General features: G+C 41.5%; 1 protein-coding gene across 1 annotated transcript; it reads left to right on the top strand.

The window, feature by feature from the left end:
- The first annotated feature begins 236 nt into the window (after positions 1 to 236).
- Positions 237 to 1767, top strand: LOC126388992 (transmembrane protein 271-like). The gene has a single exon (XM_050042410.1). The coding sequence runs from the start codon at positions 608 to 610 to the stop codon at positions 1397 to 1399; it is 792 nt and encodes a 263-aa protein (XP_049898367.1). The 5' UTR covers positions 237 to 607; the 3' UTR covers positions 1400 to 1767.
- Positions 1768 to 18373: the final 16606 nt, after the last annotated feature.

Raw genomic sequence — 18373 nt, 5'->3', positions numbered from 1 at the left:
AAGCCAATGATTTCTGTTCCCGCTGGTGTTTGTTTTCTCGATCACCAACCAAAAGTCCTTTACCCACCTTTGCATTTAACACCGCGGTAGCTATAAAGTCACATTTAACGCGCCCTGTAGGAGTGTTGCAGTGATTTTTTAAGGCCTGTGGGTCATCGGTCATTGGTCCACAGGACCCTCAAGCATCTCCGGCTCAAGCAGCCGCCTCCTCCTCTGCCACAAAAACGCCACACACCATTCAATCCGACGACTTGGCGGACTGCAGATGCGACTCTCTGCTCGGGAGGAGGAAAAAAAGAAAAAACTTTTGGTGAGGAGAGTGCCTGAGGAGTGTAGGTGATCTGGGGTAAAGTGATAATTGCGTGTGTATGGATTACCGATAAGTGCAGAAAGGAGCGCGTTCTTGGCATTAGTTATTTATATATTCCTGTAAAGCGGCGGGGATGCGAGAGAGACGCCACAGTGGCGAGGATCGCCCGCTCTGAACCGGAGGAGTCACCGGCAGATGATGTCCCAATGTGAGAGTGCTTCCAGAGGAGACGAAGGAGAGGACGAAGGAGGATGAAGAAGGGGGGAGAGGGATCGAGAGAGGCAGAGGTGGAATATAATGAAGTTGAGTGGGAAAGGACTGTGCACCGTTTTCTCCAGCACCCTCCTCTTCGTGTGCGCCCTGAGCGAAGTTGTCGTTGGATTAAGATGCGTCTCGTTGGGATCTACGGTGAGAGCGCATTTCCACCTCGGCGCCGCGGCTGGGGCTTTCTACTCCGGGCTACTTGTGGGAATTGGGCAGGTCCTGCTGGGCACCGCGATGCTCTGTTGCCTAAAGAAGCCCGGCTGCAGGAATTTCTTTCTCCTCGGTGTTGTGGTCTTCTTGTTGGGTGTCCTCACCGCCTTCTCCGGCGCGGTGGTGGACGGGGACACGGCTTCTCTGGTGGAGAGGAAATATTCCCATTACTGCTTCCACTCTGTGGTTGTGAACCCTGCCTGCGAGCAGCTGAGGGATTACCAGCGGAGTCTGGTCGTCTCCACTGTTCTCAGCACCTTGGAGTGCCTCCTCGGGCTCATCAACCTGCTGGTCATCAAAAGGTACAAAACAGCGCAGTTCTCTAGGAGCCGCCAGTCTCAGAGGCAGCGCGCCGGCGCGATCATCCTCAGCGAGGAGCAGGACTGCTCCTCGGCGGATTTCCAGCCGGTGTCTTACATCAATCTGGGTGTTTTTAATGTGTTTGACGAGACAGGTGCAGAAGTGCAGTGCGGGGGACACCCGTCAATCGAGCTGCCGGGATACTCGCCCACAGACCCGGAGCTCAATCATTGCTTCCCTTTCTCCTACCCGCTCCCCAGTGAACTGCCGCCCGCATACGAAGACATTTTCCCCGCTGAGGCATGCAACACATAGCCGCTCTGGAGCAGCGCTTCCCCTCTGCTGTGACAATCAGTGACTTTGTGCTTTAAACAATCCCCCCTTCTTCCAACACCCTCCCAACAAAAAGCAGTAAGTTACACAGAGGGCGACAGCAGTGGATTTTAACTCACATGATTCCTTTCTCATTCTGATGTTTTCTTACATCTGCCCGGTAGCTCTATATTGTACATCACCAGTCAGACTGATGTAGGCTAAATGAACAGATCAAAGTGATACAGGCCCAGACAGCGCACACAGATCAAGGCCCATAAACGCAACAGCTTGCTAGCATAACAAAAAGCAGAGTTTGTGTTTTGAATGTTTGCTGTTAACATTTTTACTTGTGAATAAAAAGTGTATTTAACCTCATCTGACGTCATGAAGCTGCTGCCAGTAGAGCTTTTGGAAATCCTGTTGATGCTGTGGTCAATCTTAACTTCATTTTGCAAGGCTTCAGACAGCTTCTTCTGATATAACCTTTCTGTTTTATGATAATCAAGAGCCAGTTCTTTTCTAATAATTATCATCTGGAAAAAAAAAAACCTGGGACACATAATCATAACGTCATATGTTGACCAAAAAGACCCCCAAAAAGGCTCAGCATCTCACACTCAGTGTGCACTTTAAAGGGGCACTGTAGTGATTTATTGTCTAATTTCATAAAAGTTAGGGAACTCAAAGGAGCCTTTTTTTTTTTTTTTTTTTTTTAAATAGCCTCAAAATCGAGGTAGCAGAGCCCACAATATCCTGACTTTTAGGGTCAAGCTCTGAAAACACTGGATCCTGCATTTCCCATAACACAAAAGGATAACATCTGTCATTAAACCATCCCTGTCTGGTAAACATCTTTAAAACTCCAAACCCTCATGGTAACAAAGGCGTACTGTTGTAAATGTGTGGTCTCCAAGTCTTAGATAACCCTAATGACATCACTGTCCTGTCAGAGCATAGATTTCAGAGAGGGATGGGGCACATGTGCATTTGGCCCCACCATTAAAACATGACAGCAGCAGAGCAACACAAATTGATGCAGAAATTTGTGCATGAAGATTCACCAGAATGCAGGAAATTAAGTGTTTGATGCTCCAAAGTTCCCAGCAGACAACCCCCAAACCTTCCATTTCACATGTGTCCTCCCCAGTGTTGAAACAAAACCTAATCCCCTGTGTCAAACCCACAGAGGACATTATTATATACCTGTTTTCCCAGTTGAGCAGTGTATCTCATGAGGAGTAAACACGTTGTGTAAAATTGGCTGAGTGCACTTTAAGATTCAGGCGAAATTACAGATCAAAGATAGGCACGTGAAACTGGTAGGATTGATATAACTGCTATCAATGATAATGAGCATGTGGGAGGAAGCAGAGGGACAGTTTGAGCCTGAATGCACTGTAAGTCATTTGCTTTAAAGTAGCAGCAGGGGTAATGATAGAAAATCCCTCATTTCAGGGGCCTTTTAACGCACCCCCACAGATGTAGCAGGCTGTCCGGATATGATAGAGGCAGAAGGTGGTCCCGCACCGTTTCCAATTTAAAAGATTGGAAACTGAGCAGCGCTGCTTCCTATATTGTTCCATTTGATGTGACTTGAAATAATTTATTAACTCCGCCGCACACAAATAACCACATCAGCTCTCAGCACGGATCCTCCGGGGACCATCAAAACATTTTCAACCTCACTGTTGCTAATTTCACCTAACAACGAGAACAGTGACAGGGGGAAAAAAATGGTTGAATTGGCTGTCATCATTATATACCCACCTTTAGACAACACTTCTCTGTGGCAAATCAACTCGAAATGGTCCCTTTCCCCGCAGATAAAAGCCCTCAAATGAGCATCTGTGGCCAAATGTCTGTTCAGGGGCACTTTGAGAGAGAAACTTTAAGAAGTAGTGTACCAGCTCAGTGTAATAATCCTCCTCTTATCCTTTTCAAACCGTGAGATGATGCTTTCCACTCTCTCATTCGACTTAAGACGGGCTTTAAGTGCCAGAGCTGAATACAGGATAGATAAAAAAAAAGCCCTTCTCTTTCTTCTAAAATTTCATGCCAGTAAAAAATATAACCTAAGATTAAGTGAGCAGCGGACAAGAGAACAAAAGAGGTCTGCAGGGAGCCGATGTCCTAAAAGTTTCATGGAGGGGTGTCCAAAGAAAGAAAGATGCAAACAAAGCTAATGGTGAGAGCTGTGTCCCCTGACATAGAAGCAGCAGAGGAAACAAGACTTTCAGACCCTTTCAAACAAATAAGGTGTGTGCCCTTGCCAGCAGCAACTCTTGAACCTGCAGCACAGACGCCCAGGTCAGCAGTATCAAGACAAGCCTAATGAGTGAGCTAGATAGATATGTATCAGGTGGTCTGATGTGTCTGTTTAGTCATTTTGATTATGCTTGAAAAACGACATGCTTCAGCAGGTCAATAGATAATTTACCTTTACCTTTAGAGGAAGTATCTGAGAGTTTTTCCTGCCTTCTCTCTTAACTCTTAACACCTTGAAATAAAGTGTCAGGTTTTATAAAACTCATAGTTCAGGGAGATGGTGAAGTGAAGCAATGTCGCTCCTATTGGGCCCCCCCCCCTCAAAATGCTCCAACATTCAATAAAATAAGACGGCAAGTAGCTGAGGTGAATAGGCATCATGTGGTTGTACTCGACTGCCTATGAAAGGGATCTTCAAGAGACGTAATGTGGTATAAATAAAACAAGAATTAAGATGGTGGTATTAACTATAGATCAATCTCTAGTCTGTGATTGTGCCATTTACTGGAGCTTCAGCACTGGCTTTGTTTGCACTGGATGTTATTGCACTGATTATATTTAAAATTCCCATTTCCCAGTTAATTGTTTAGTTAAGCTATGCAAAGAGAACAATTTTGTGTATTTCCAGGATGCACGGGGTCTATTTACATATGGAATAATTGAAAAGTTGTTCAGAATATTTTCCAACTGCATGTCAAACTGTACACAAACATCATCACTGTAGATAAATTGCTGATTATATCTTCAAGAGACTCGTGCAGATGCCCAGACTAACATTTTCTGACATTTGCTGCTAAAATCTATTGCATTGACAACACGGGGAGGGTTTTCTTTTTCTCTGGCAGATTTTACTCCAAAGAAGCTGAATGATTTAGAGGAGACTAAGCAGCATTTATGCTCCTATTAGGATCACTGTTCAAAGCACTAAAATGTTCAATTTCACAGCACTATAACGTTTAATTATGCCAATTATGCCACTTTTAACATCACACTGTAGTTAGTGCCATCACAACAGACTGAGTCACATAGTTTGGAAGCCATCTATGTTAAACATCCCAGTTTTCTACGGCACTTTAATTATTTGGGACAGTTTGAGAACAGTCAAGGGTTGTGTGCTCAATCATTTGTTGAGAGCTGGTTAAATGTGAGCAAACAAAAATCAATTCTGTACTCAGTGATCAGATATGATGTTGTTGGACAGAGTGTACTGTATCTTAAGAGATGTGCTACGAGGTGGTTAATGATAATTAGTAAGTCATAGTGGGGAAGTTAGTACATTTACTTAAGTGCTTTACTTGAATATGTTAATTTTGTGCTACTCAATACTTCTACTTGACTACATTTCAGAAGGAAATATTGTACTTTTTAGTTCACTGCATTTGTTTGCCAACTATAGTTTTTAGTTATTTGACAGATTAAGATGAAATATATACAAAATGTATGATGAGCTTATAAAACATAATGCATTGTTACAGAGTAAATTATAGAAACTAGTAAAAGACTAGAGTCAAAATCTATGTTTTAATAGGGCAACACACGGCCAAACATAGCCCTATTAAAACATAGATTTTGACTCTAGTCTTTTGTGAGCAACTTGCACCCATCACGATTTGAAATATTGGAGTTGTACGTCCTCCTTCCTTCAACTATAGAGTAAACTATTCAATAGCATATAAAATAATTACAATTAGCTCCACTTTGATGAACTATTACAGTAAAAGTACACTTCCACATGAATACATCATTAACTAGAATTACCACCTTGCAGTTAAATGCCTCTGTGGTTACAGTTAACCAGAAACCATCCACCTCTGTCCAGACTCATATGTAGTCATGACAGCTGACAGTGCTTCAAATAGGTGGATGTTGTTGAAGCTACATATTCTTAAACATAGATGCTTCACACACATCTTCAATCCAGTTGCACAGAACATCTGTACAATCAACACAATTTCAAGGTGGACACCATCGATTAGTGTCACCATTTCAGTATCTTACCAAATGTCTCTTGAGTAAGGGCCAGAAGTGTTTTTGCAGAACTTTATAATGTCACATTTGTGTTTACCTTTGAACTTCTGGACATAAAATGTCATCACTTCATTATTTTATCCCATCCCATCCCATTGTCACAATTAGCCTGTGAATTCTTGAGTCAGGCTAAAAACATGTTTTGTGAGGTCACAGTTACCTTGACCTTTGACCGCGCAAATCTAATCACTTTAGTCCAAGTGGACGTTTGTGCTAAATTTGAAGAAATTCGCTCATGGTACAGAAGGAGAACCTGAAAACATAACGCCTCCTGCCACGGCCAACGTCAGTGCTGAGTCATAAATATCATCCAGTGATAGCCTATACTCGTCATATGATAGAGAAACACTCACAGGATAGAGATGCACAGAGTACTTTTAATTGTGATACTTTAAGTAGCCTATGTTTTGCTAATAATACTTGCTATTTTTCCTTGAGTAAAAGTTCCACTAATGTTTTTATTAATATAGTTAGCCCATGAGTCAGCTAATCTGTTAACATTTGACTCAACTCAGGGCTCATGTCTGCTACTAAACCAAAAAAGTAGTTTTCATAAATAATCATGACTTGTCTTTGTAGCCACCTAGCTTAACTACCTACCATGGTAAGCTAGCTAAAGTTGCAAGCTAATGAAGTAGCTCACAGATGAATTTACAAACAGAATTTTAAAACTGTCCGGACACTAGGTTTGTATCCTAATTACTTTACTACTTTGTGTGGCTGCAGTATTTGACTCAGTCCTTCCCTACTTCCCTAGAAACCAATAATCCCACTAGTGATCAGGGTGAGCCAAAAAGCTAATCAGAAATGAACTTCTCCATTTGAAACTGTGGCACATTAAACAGTTTTTTATTTCATGGTAATTTCTCTACTAAATATAGTTATATTTGTAAAATAACTCTGTATAATAATGACTACATACTGGACTCCAAGATGGCGCCTATTCAGTCCAGTGGAACTGCCCGCCTGATATATGTGCAAAAAAAGTTTCTAGCTTTCAGGTTTACTTCTGTTTATGCAATCCACACAGTAGCGTTTCACCTGCTGGATCCCCCCCAACAAGTTCCTACTCCATTTGTACACTTTACATTGTGATGACATAACAGATTTTTAAATCGCTTTTCTCAAGCTCGAGGAAAGTTTCACAAATATAAAACCTCCATGGACCAAAAATTCATAATAGACAGAGTCATAACTGCTGAAGCTGAGTTGTGTTCCTGGGTGCCTGGGGGCCACGGCCACCCTGATACAATCCCTGGCCCCCCTCTGACTGCCCCTTGTGAAAATAATCAAAAGTAATTGGAGGCCATGTGGCAGCATTGGTGTAGCAGGGATCAGTGAATAGGAGACTATTTTTAAATGGACCACCTTGTGTGGGAATGGGCTGTGATTGGTGTGTGACTGATAAGAAACAATGATCCAAACAGCAGCTGGCTGTGGGCTGATTACAGCTGGGGCGTGTGACTTCCGTGTACTGCATGAACGTGAAGCTTCATAAAACAGTATTGTGATGGAACTGAAAATGTGAACTGTACCTGTATGGGTCTATCAGATAATTAGTTACACTAATTGTAAAAAAAAAAGAAACAAAAGTATTGCGTTTTTTTTTATCTAACATTGTCAGTCCAAGCTGCGGAATTCCTGAAATTCAGTCTTTTGGTTTTAGTGTGCCATCCGAACATTTTCAGTGGCCGCCCCCATGAACAAGTTCCAGGTACGCCACTGCTGTGTTAAAATATCAGCTCCATCAGACGTAATTATAAAATGACAAAGTGCTTCAACCTCACAAATAAAAGAGAGAGAGATTAACTTTCTAAAAGTCACCACAGTAGGAGCAGTTTAAAACCTGCCGTCTATCGTGACAGATGCATCTCCGCTCTGTGGTCGTTAACAAATGTCACCTGCCTGTTCACTGGAAAGAAAATATAAGGTTACCCAATAAATCTAATCGGTATTTATCCAGGGAAGTTAACTGAGCCCAGAGCCTATTTTCCAGCAATTCATATTCAGGTTCACACAGTAGCCTACAGTCCGTCTCCTGATGGCCATCAGGTTGATACATGAGAAGAGTCAGGGGTTAAGTGCCTTGCTAAGTGCCACCTTTTCATTGGTCCTGACCCGGTGACCTCTCCAGTCCCACGCCTGCTTCTGTGAGAAAATCAAACTTACAAAAACACTAATGCGATGTCAAAACTGCTTTAAAATACCACTGTGTGTCTGTAAGTGATTACCTCCATTAATGTATGAACTGTGCCTCTGAAGATAACTCATGATATCCTTTCTACCAAATGAAAAAACCCCGCTGCTTCAGAGGTTTAATGATGAGCAATTGCACATTTTAAAAAAAGCAAAGACATGTCAGGTTGTTATGTAGGGCAGTCTATTATCTTAAGATCTGTGTTTCTGCGGTCCGGGGCTTTTTTTTTCCTGGTGGCTGATCCTTTGTTGGATAGCAGTGCTGCATTAGTGTAATGACAGCCTCCGGCTCTGGTCACACAAAGTAAAAACCGCTGACTTGCATCTTTAAGTTCCTCACTCTGAGGAATATAAGGGAGGGTTTCTGCACAAGTGATTACACTGCAGATATTTGGATGAATGATGTACGTGGACAGGAGCGTGCAGCCGGGGCGAGCTGACGGAGCCCCAAGGCGAGGAAGGAAGATCAAAAATGTCTTTGGCGCTTACTTGAGACTGAGTGAGACAATTAGCTCATTAACAAGTGTAATAACTTTTTAAACGTTGTAGATCCGATTTTGTAGCTGCTCACACAGAGAAAATAATAGTTGTGCTGCTGCAGGCACAAAGGGCTCACGCTGGCATATCTGGCGTTACATTGTTTTTCTCCATCTGCATACTTGTCCGAATGTATGTCAAGGACAAAACTGCAGACCATACTTATGGAAAAAAAAATCAATACCCCCTAAAAGCCTTTCATTAGACACATATCCATTTGTCTGTGTGCAGCTGCCAGAGAAAGTTGTGTCTGGAAAAGCTCCAGTGGCTTTTAAAAGCCAACACTGGGCCTTTCCTGACAAAAATGTGGTTCATTACCTATGTGTGAGCTTCCAAGCCATTAGGCTCGCTTGTGCCAATTTCTTTTTTGCACTCTTCGAATAGTTTTGAAAGATTCTGATTTTCATTTTTCCTCTGCAGAAGCAACAGTGTTAGAGCTTGTGTTATGACTGAGTGCACAACGAGCAAAAAGCAACTAAAGAAAGGTGCTGTTGCAGGGCTTCAACACTGTGTAGCAGCGGAACTACGTGTGCACCGTGTATTCATGTTATTTGCAGATAGTTATAACTTTGATGTGAATCGCAATCAAAAGCCACTTTATGCTTTAGATTCAGCTGACAAGGGAGCTTTAATATTCACTGATCACACTGGTACTGTATGCTTTGAAACTACAGTGTCCCTGTGTGCACTTTGTGGTAGGTGTCATACAGCTCAGATGCATTTACTGTGGCTGTGTGCATCACTGCAAAGCTCCATACAGTACATGATATACAAGTTCATATTGTTTCAAACATGTGATAACACAAATACTGATGTTAAAGTGTCAGATGTCACAGATGTTAGATAAGAATAATCCCAACTCAGTGTGCACTTACAAGCTGTTCTTTTCAGGACTTTCAAAACATCACACTGACTGTGTCTGAAATATCATACTAACATGCTATTTAATGGGTTAAAACAGTATGTGATATTTTGTTTTGTATGCCTGAAATCTTAGAATGAGACAAATCTTATCTGAGGTGCACACTGCGGTGAAATATCACAGTATACAAACACAATGCAGTTTCAGTGCTTCAGTTTAAGTTTTCAAGTATGTTAGAAGTGTAAGATTTTACTTTGCTAGGTGTAATATAGATTTAACATTAATTTTGAATTACTGATAGAGCTAAAGTTGGCACAGGTTACCATGGTTACACATCTTAAACTGGTACAGACCTTCTCAGGTAGTGACGTGGTGATTACAGTTCAGTGCATCTAAATAGTTACATGTTACTGTTTGTTCATATCAAGGTATGTTCAACAATAGTACACATAATGGATATGTAGTGTTAGTATGGGATTTCAGACACAGTCTTCACCAGAGGATGGAATTTTCTCAGTTGTCATGGAGATGGATCTGTTGACAAAAACACACAGCATTAGGCCCTGTCTGCACATATACAGATATTTTTTGAAAACTGATATTTTCCAGCACATGTTGGCCTCTTGTGCCCCTGCAAACTTTTAGGTCACTATGGAGATTTCTAAAATGCCTTTCAAGGTTTAACTCTGGTGTGGACGTGTAAAATGGAGCATATGGAAAATGATGACATCATCTTCCCACTTGTGCACGACCACTGTTACTTTGTGTAATGAGCATACGCCTGAATCAACAACAATGGCGGACCACTAGTTTGTTTACATGTTGTAGCACTGCTTGATCTAATGACTGCTTTACACTGAAACTTAGTATTTCTGCACCAATTAACGGACAAATGGAAGCATCTGCTATGCCCAGTGTTATTTAGTCCACCTCAGTGTCTGTGGTTTGAAGTCCACCAGAAACAACCCTTTTGGACCAGGCCCACTCAAACAAGCAGATTGTGAGACAATTTCGAGAGTGAGATTGTTGTGGATGAGGATTGGAAAGAAAACTTTCGCATGTCCAGAGCATCACTCGTATCATTGAGCTCCTTCATTCTCATATTGTAGAGGAATTAACCATGATGTGATCGCCACTAGGTATTTTGAAAAAGGTAATATTAGCCTGTACACTTTACTACCTTTGTGTGGAGGGTAGACTGCAGAAGACCGCTTACGCCGATGAGCATTTGGAGTTGTTTTTGTGTTCTAGAGATATTTTGTAAAACAGAGGGATAAATATCTGTTTTCAAAAATATCTGTATACATGTAAACAGAACTTAGTAACAGTTTAGATTGTTCTTATATTGGATTAACCGGACAATTGACCCTTTGCTAAGTCCCACCCCCAGGTGAAGCCAAACACCGTTCATCTGTACACATTGTGATGCCACACAGCTGGTTCAATATCGGCTAAATTTTCCTTTATATTCATTGTCTTCTGTGGCGATCAGCAATGATGTGGTGGTTCCCTTTTACACTGTGATCTGTAGCCTATAGTTCGGCTCTAGCTTCTAACTATCTTTGTCTTTTTAACCTGTTGTTGCTGCTGAGTCAGTTTGACATCCTGGATATATCCTTCAAACACAGACTGTAGACCCCTCTGTCTCCTTCTCTCTGGAATCACTGTTTCATTTATCCAAAAATATGATCATATTTCTTCAGGGAGTGCAGTTAGTTACAGTGTGGGCTCCATGCTTACTCTGACAGCTTGTTGGACCATCAGAAAGAGGCGGGGCTTAGTGAAAGGCCAATTGCTTTCGCAGATAATCAATGAATCATTGTGGCTAAACACTGATAATAAACACTGAAAAATGCAGATAACAATTTCCTAATGCTGAGGGTGATGTCTTCAGATGTCTCGTATTTCCGACCAACATTCCCAAACGCAAAGACAGTCGATTTACAATGATCATAAAACAGAGAAACAAATCCTCACACTGGAGAACCTAGAACCAGAGAATGTTTGACATCTTTGCACTGGAAAATGGATCTAAATAATAAATCAATTATCAAAAAGATTGCCAACTAATTTTCTGTGCGTCAACTTATCAATTATTTCTTTCACTTCTAATGAGTTGAAGCACTTTGAGGACTTTTAGGACAAGTTCATCCTTGGCTGTGGAAATAGTATTTTGATAAAGTAATCTGAACTTGAGGCCCACTTATCTGCTGTCTTCTGAACTTTAAACTGTACCACGTGGTCTTTATCAGCTGATGACAACTGCGTGACAAGATTAATAACATGGACGCAAAGTCATTTTACAGCTATAGATTCAGCTACATGACAACTGAGAAAACTCAATCCAAAGACAAAGACCATGCGATTATAAGGCCAAACTACTATTTCCAAAGTCAATATGGTCTTTTAATGTTTAAGTCAAACACAGTTTATTAGACTTGGACCAAATGCAGCAAGAACAGTTTTTCAACTTGAGTGCACAAGTTGATGCTACAGGAGGTTGGTAAGGTTGTCGATCAGTACCAGTGAGGCAGTGATTACAGACAGGTGTTGAGATCTCTGGCTATTTTCTGTCCAGACATTTATATCCCCACCTGCAGGAAATTCTGTTTTAAAACTTGACTTCATGGTTTATATAAGTTACAAGCTAAAGGACAAAAGACTTTGACAAGAAGGAGAAGAAAGTTCTATTGACCTCCTGCTGGTTGCCCAGAGGTGGTCAGTGAGGGTCATGGATGACTTAACAGTCCTTTAAAGAGTAACCGACTCCCCCATCACCGACCTGCAGCTGGATTTGTGGATTACAATCGACTCATCTCACAAGGCGGCCTGCTGAATTAATAACTAATGAATGCTTTTCCTCGCTGTTGATATTTAATTATCTTTTATACTCTGAATGAACCAAACTCTCTGCACCAGATGTCTGTTTGTTCCATCTGTCTGCCAACAAATGAGCACGGAGAGGCATTATACAGTAGCTAACTCCTGGCAAGTTTATTCATCCACTCCTTAATACTGAAAATTAGAATGTTAATGGAATTGCTGAGTGCCACATTTCTCCCCTAAAACTTCTCCATGAGAGACACTGCTGTATTATTCTGAGTATGGAGCCATTATGTAAGGCCCAGAGAGTGTTGGCAACACATCCTGACATTTCAGGTGGAATAAAAAATGAAAAACGCTCCAGTTTTCAGGTCAGAATCACTTCCACATTTCTGCTGTGACTCGGACGCGCAATCTAATGTATTTATCAATAAAAATGTAAAATGTAGTTCACGATGGGTTAACAAGCGCCACTGCTGTGCGAGTCAAGCCAGTCGTAATTTTATGCAAACAGCAAGTGTTCCCCTTCAGGCTTCTTAACAACTGAGCAGAGTTTTAGTGAGCTGGATTCCTCTCAGTAGCTTGGAACAGAAAGTGTGGCGGAGATGCAGTGAGGGGAGAAGGGGAACCCTGGCAGCTTCTGCAGCCACAGAATGAGTCGTGCGTCAATCAATAGCTCCTGCAGTGGCTGTGTTTTCAGAGGGAGCCAGCTCTAAACTTGCAATAACCTCTTTGGCTTGCTGCCATCTGCCACTTAGCACACAACTCCTGGAGCATCAAAAGAGCGAAGCGGTGCAGCTGAGGTAAGGTCGCTTTCACAGGGAAAGCTCCAACTCCAAAGGCACACATTTAGTTCTCCAGCTGCTCTATTCCTGTAATTAGTTCTATATGTTGTGCTGGACCAGCAGCCAGGGCCAGTCTTACTTCACACAGAAGGGAAATGAGCAGCGCATACAAATCCACATTTAAGTGATAAATGTACATCCAATGTTCACTCTCCCTTTAGCTAACTTTGTCTGTCAGCTGTTTGGTGCTGGCAGGTAGTGTGCTCTGGGTTTATCACAGCTTTTTCACTGAGAGCAGCTGCGTCTGGAAACAACACTGATGAGAACAGTGAGACTGAACTGAAACTGTAAAGTTGCAGGCTTTAAAAAACAAAATGAGTAAAAAGAGGCTGCAGAGTTGGGAGAAAAAGTTGGTTGAGAAGTCTCTGTAGGTTCATTAATACGAGCAGCTCCTTTAATCTTACATGTAGTCATTTATTTTTAAGATAAAGATATTGATTATAGCAGCTTTAAAGGAGCCGTATGTGACATTCAGAGCATATCTATGATTCAGTCTGAGCCAGGACTGCCTGCACACAGCTCCTAACATGGAGGTGGCTGAGCAGCCTAGCAGCTGAAAGCACAAACAGTGCTATCAACAGCAACAGTGCTGACAGAGCTAATCGGCTCCTACAGGATATTATGATCGAAACAATTAATGCAAATCCAGTCAGTCCCTGTGCATTCTGTGTGACCTTGCAACTTTGGCCAATCACTGCAACTTTACCGCAAATTTGACTATTTAAAATGAGTTAAATAATAAAAAATGTGCCCACAACTCCAAAAAGAGCCCATAACAAACACAACACCAGCACTCACAGATAAATGAACCTAAGATAAATTAGATGAATTAAATTTACAGGCGAATTTCAGCTTCAAAGCTATCGTTCGTGCTGATGATGGCTTTGTAGCTGAAACGCATCTGTTTCTGTTTATTGTGCTTACATTAAATAAGACTAGTTAAGATTATTTTCATTCGTAAGCTGCATGCAGGGTACTGATTGACTCGGCCCCTGTCTCTCTTGCTCACATTCTTTCTCAATGCCTGGGACAGAGTCACACACACAGTGACAGGGCTAACTGTTAGCATCACAGGGCTAACGTTTCCTAACAGTGATTAACGTGTTTAATGAGAGAGTCAAGCCTTTTCTATGTCGGTGTGAGTTTGTTGGGACCGTTTAACGGCTCGATGTTGGATATTAGCCGCTGTTGCTGTGTTAGCTCATGCTCCCCATGACAAATAGACTCTAATTCAGTGGGAAACACTAAATGCTCATGATAACAAGCTCTAAATCCAAGACAGCATTGCAACTGTTTTTGTAAATTTCACTTACAGGGGCAATGAATAGGCCTTAGCGAGCATTCATTAGCACGATTTACTACAAGGTGGCTACTCTGCAGTGGGCTTTTTACCATTATTTAGTTCTTTAACTTTGCAGCGTTGGTGATGAAGACAAAATAATCTCTCCACACATTATTAAATCCTCTATTTTCCTCCAAGACTTTTCAGTTTTTGGATTGGGAATCCATAGCTAGCTATACTAGAGAGACCCCAGGCTAACCACTGCTACTGAATTTCAACAAAATTCAAAGGAAAAGGCCCCAGGTTGTACAAGTATGATGCACATTGTAGCTTCTGAAATGTTAAATTATTTTTTAATTCGATGTATAGGCTCCACATTTTTACAGTTATAGAATGCAATAATCACTCCAGGACTACAACAAAAAATTTATTATAATTATTTATTCATCTAAGTATCATTTTATGTCAGAGCCACTGGAAAAGGTCTGAAGAGCTCTATGCGGCTCTGGAACTGCAGGTTGCCAACCCCTGAGCTAGCCAGTGGGATACATGCAGGACTCACATGAACTAACATGCACATATGAGCCGACCAGTTACCAAAACAAAGAACAGAGGAGCTGGAATTACAACACACACAGAGGGAGCGTGACTTCATTCTCTGCTCAGGATGCCATGACTCCACTGTATCTTTACACAGCAAATAGTGTTTGCTGCTCTGATAATGCTCTACATGTACTATACAGCACCTTTAAACTAAGCGCACCACAGATGTATTATTGAGATCAAATGCAGTAGGCCTTAAAATTCCTCATATGATTTGTAGTCTAGAACAGTGAAGCTTTGAAAACGATTTACAATTCAGTAGGGGCGGCTGGATTTAATGGATGACATGATGAAAGCTCTGTTATGAAACCAACCAAAACATCAGCATGAATGAGGATATGTCTCACATACAGCTCTGCTGGGATGTATTAAAAAAGAATTGTATCAAGAACAAAGGGGGCAAAAATGCTTGTTTAAAGAAATTCCCACAATGTGAGACCACAGCACCAGCTGTGAAGCCAACTCCTGGATAGAGACTGGACACTTTTCTTTTCCTGGAGTTGCCTGGGGTAAAAACTGCTTGCCAGATGTGGGGGTTCTCATGAGCCCCCAGCTGAGAGCTGCTGCATTGGAGTTCGTCCAGAAAACTAAGAGTGTCATAGCAGTGTGACTGCAGGTCCCAGAGAGGAATGCTCTGACTGGTCTGTGCCTACATGCATGTGTCCTCTAACAGCTCAGAGCTGCTGGCCTTGCTGAGGTCACTGGGTCGGGTCCTTCAGAGGGAGCTGCCTGAGGGCGTCACATTCTACTGGGGGACTTAAGTGGTCACTTGGGAAACAAACCTGAGTGGGAGTGCTTGATCTGAACCAGATCACTTAGAGACTTTAGTGATAGCCATAAAGTGCATAACAACCACTATGTTTTAGCATTTCTGATAACAGAAAACCTGAAGTAAGGCCAAAAAAAAATCAGAGTGGGCAGTGTTTTAAGCCTCCACTGCTGAGGCGGCTACTCAGTGCTGTGGCCAGAAGGTCTTCTGTGCCAGTTGTGATGGAAAACCCAAAAACCCTCTGGTGGAGGAGCCTTTTAGGCTTAGTCAGCCAAATAAACTCCTGGATCTGCTGAGTAGCATTGGCAGGCCAAAAGGACTGCAGCCTCTGTGGTCATGGAAGCAAAAACTACATGTGTTGGATGAGCCCAGTGAGTCAACAATTACTTTCGGCTAATCTCAGTTCAGGCAAACTGTCAGATGCCTCAGGAGCAGAGTTTTGTTCAGACTTGTCTATGGAGAGTCAGGTGTGTAAGGTTTGGTGACACCATGGATGTATAAAGAGAACTGGAAACAGTGTGGGAGATGAAAGATGCTTAGTGGTGCATGAAGCCAAAAAAGCGCAATTTCCGTGGCACAGTATGAAGATAACTGGATTGATCTTCCACATATTGGGGCCCATAAAGCAAGTGCACTAGAGAATTATGGTGGCCAAGCAGCAGCTCCTGGTTTAGCTCTCTGCTAACTTGAATGGGGATAAAATGATTTAACTGAGCGGCTCCTCTAGATTTTTGGAATGTTATTGGACTGAATGGATCAAATCCTGATATTGAAAAGCATCCACTGATTCTCAGATTTCTCTTTCCCAATGTAAGTCTATGGGAAAAAGTATTTTTTGGGCCCCATGGCATCACATGACGGACTTGGAAGTTGTAATTCCATGTTTACCCACTATGTAAAATTAGTTTGAAAGACCAGCACTGTTCCTGGAGGCTTGGGTCGCACACAGCTACACCTTTGCAGGTACAAGAACCAGTGGAGGCAGTATGGGCTTCTGATCATGATTGGACATGCAAAATTGTGAAAAGGCCCTGGAGGCAGATCCAGAACCTTCATGAGGGATTACATATTCCCTTATTACATTTTTTAGCCTCTGGATCCCCCAGAAGAGCTGGAGGACATGATGGGGAAGAGGGTCGCCATCATGACCTGGACTTTATGCAGTGTGTAGCGCTGTCGGCACAAGCTATGTAAGTTCTGATGACGGCAAATAGATTAAAATAACGAGAGTGAAAACAGCACGCTAAACACCTTTGTTCAAAATTTGCTCTTAAAAATAAAATAAAAAGGCAGTTGCTTTAGTGCGGAGCCCCTAAAGTCCTTAAAGGTGATGTTTTCTATTTTGTGCGCACACGTTAATTACCTCGTGGAAACAAGTTAATTATCTTGTTCACACAGTTGTTATCTTGTTTGCACAAGATAGATTAGAACTTGTGCACACAGGATTAAAAAAATATCACCTTCCAGGACCTTAGAAGCTCTGTGCTTTTATAAGATCTACATTAAATACTGAACAATATGAAAAAAAGTGTGTATTTATGTATAGAATAAACTGAAACTGTGCATTTTGAGTTTATGGATGCTAGCAGATGATCAATATTTGTGGACATTTTTGATTTTGAATAAACATGTTTCCATTAAAAACTAATTGAATTCGGCTGTTTGTTCGCAACACTTATGATTTCAGGGCAATAAGACATTAAGTGCATCATCATCACTCTGGAGGTTTTAGGAGAGACTCCCACTCAGAAGTGAGCACAGCATGAAATGTGTGGTCCCTTTAAAGATGGCATTGCAGTCCAGCTCCTGAAGGCATGAAATAATTATTTAGTGGGTGGATAGCAGATAGAAGAATGATACTGAATTATCAACCTCCTACTACACCGTACGTGGAGATACGCAAGGTGCACTTTCCCAGATGGTTTCGTGTCCAGTTTTACGAAGTCAGTAGGAAACTTTGACAGGAGGAACTCCAGTGAAAAGTGCCTCATATGCCATCCATCCTCCGGAGCAGACAGATGGCCTCCACCAAGGCTGCACCGAGCTGAAAGACAATTTAATGGGCAGCTAATCACTGATATTACAGTCAGACTGAGTATGAATTCTTAATAAAATGTCTGTGTGAAAAATGTTCAACCAAAATCAGGTTCTGAAAGTTTCTTGTCGTAGTTGCTGCAGCTGACAAAATCACACAGAAGCTAAAATTGTACAGTGTAGCAATTTATTTATTTCATTATTGAAATCGTAAATAATGCAAGAATGAGTTTGATTTAAAAATGACTTTGGTAAACAGTCATCGTCACTTTTCATCATTTCACATTTGTTGCAGAACAAAGAAAAACAAAGACCTCAAAATAACTCAACTCAGTCAGAAGATACAGAAATCACAAGTAGGTAAAAAGGAAACAATTATTTCAACTTCAAGGGGCACAAACAGAGTGGTAAAAATACACACACATATAAACAGGATGAATTGCAGTCACCATGAATTACATAAAAACAAGTGTGATGTTACAAGAATCAGCAAATATGCTAATTTAACTACATTATATGGGGTTGTTTTAACAATCTAACAGTCGGAATATGATCTTATAAAGCAAAAAAACTGTTGAGTATGTGAACTAATTTCTACAAAGATGGAGTTGCAAACAACACAGAAACCAGTCCACCTTTCATGTGATGTATTTATGCATTGCTAACACGTGCTTAAATGCTTTCAACCATGTGGACACCACAATTATTCTGATCCATTTCATGGGCTGGT

Source organism: Epinephelus moara, chromosome 4 (assembly GCF_006386435.1).
Source record: "Epinephelus moara isolate mb chromosome 4, YSFRI_EMoa_1.0, whole genome shotgun sequence".
NCBI classification, from domain to species: Eukaryota; Metazoa; Chordata; class Actinopteri; order Perciformes; family Serranidae; genus Epinephelus; species Epinephelus moara.
Note: the sequence above shows the minus strand (reverse complement) of the source record. Positions and strands in the feature narration are given on the sequence as shown.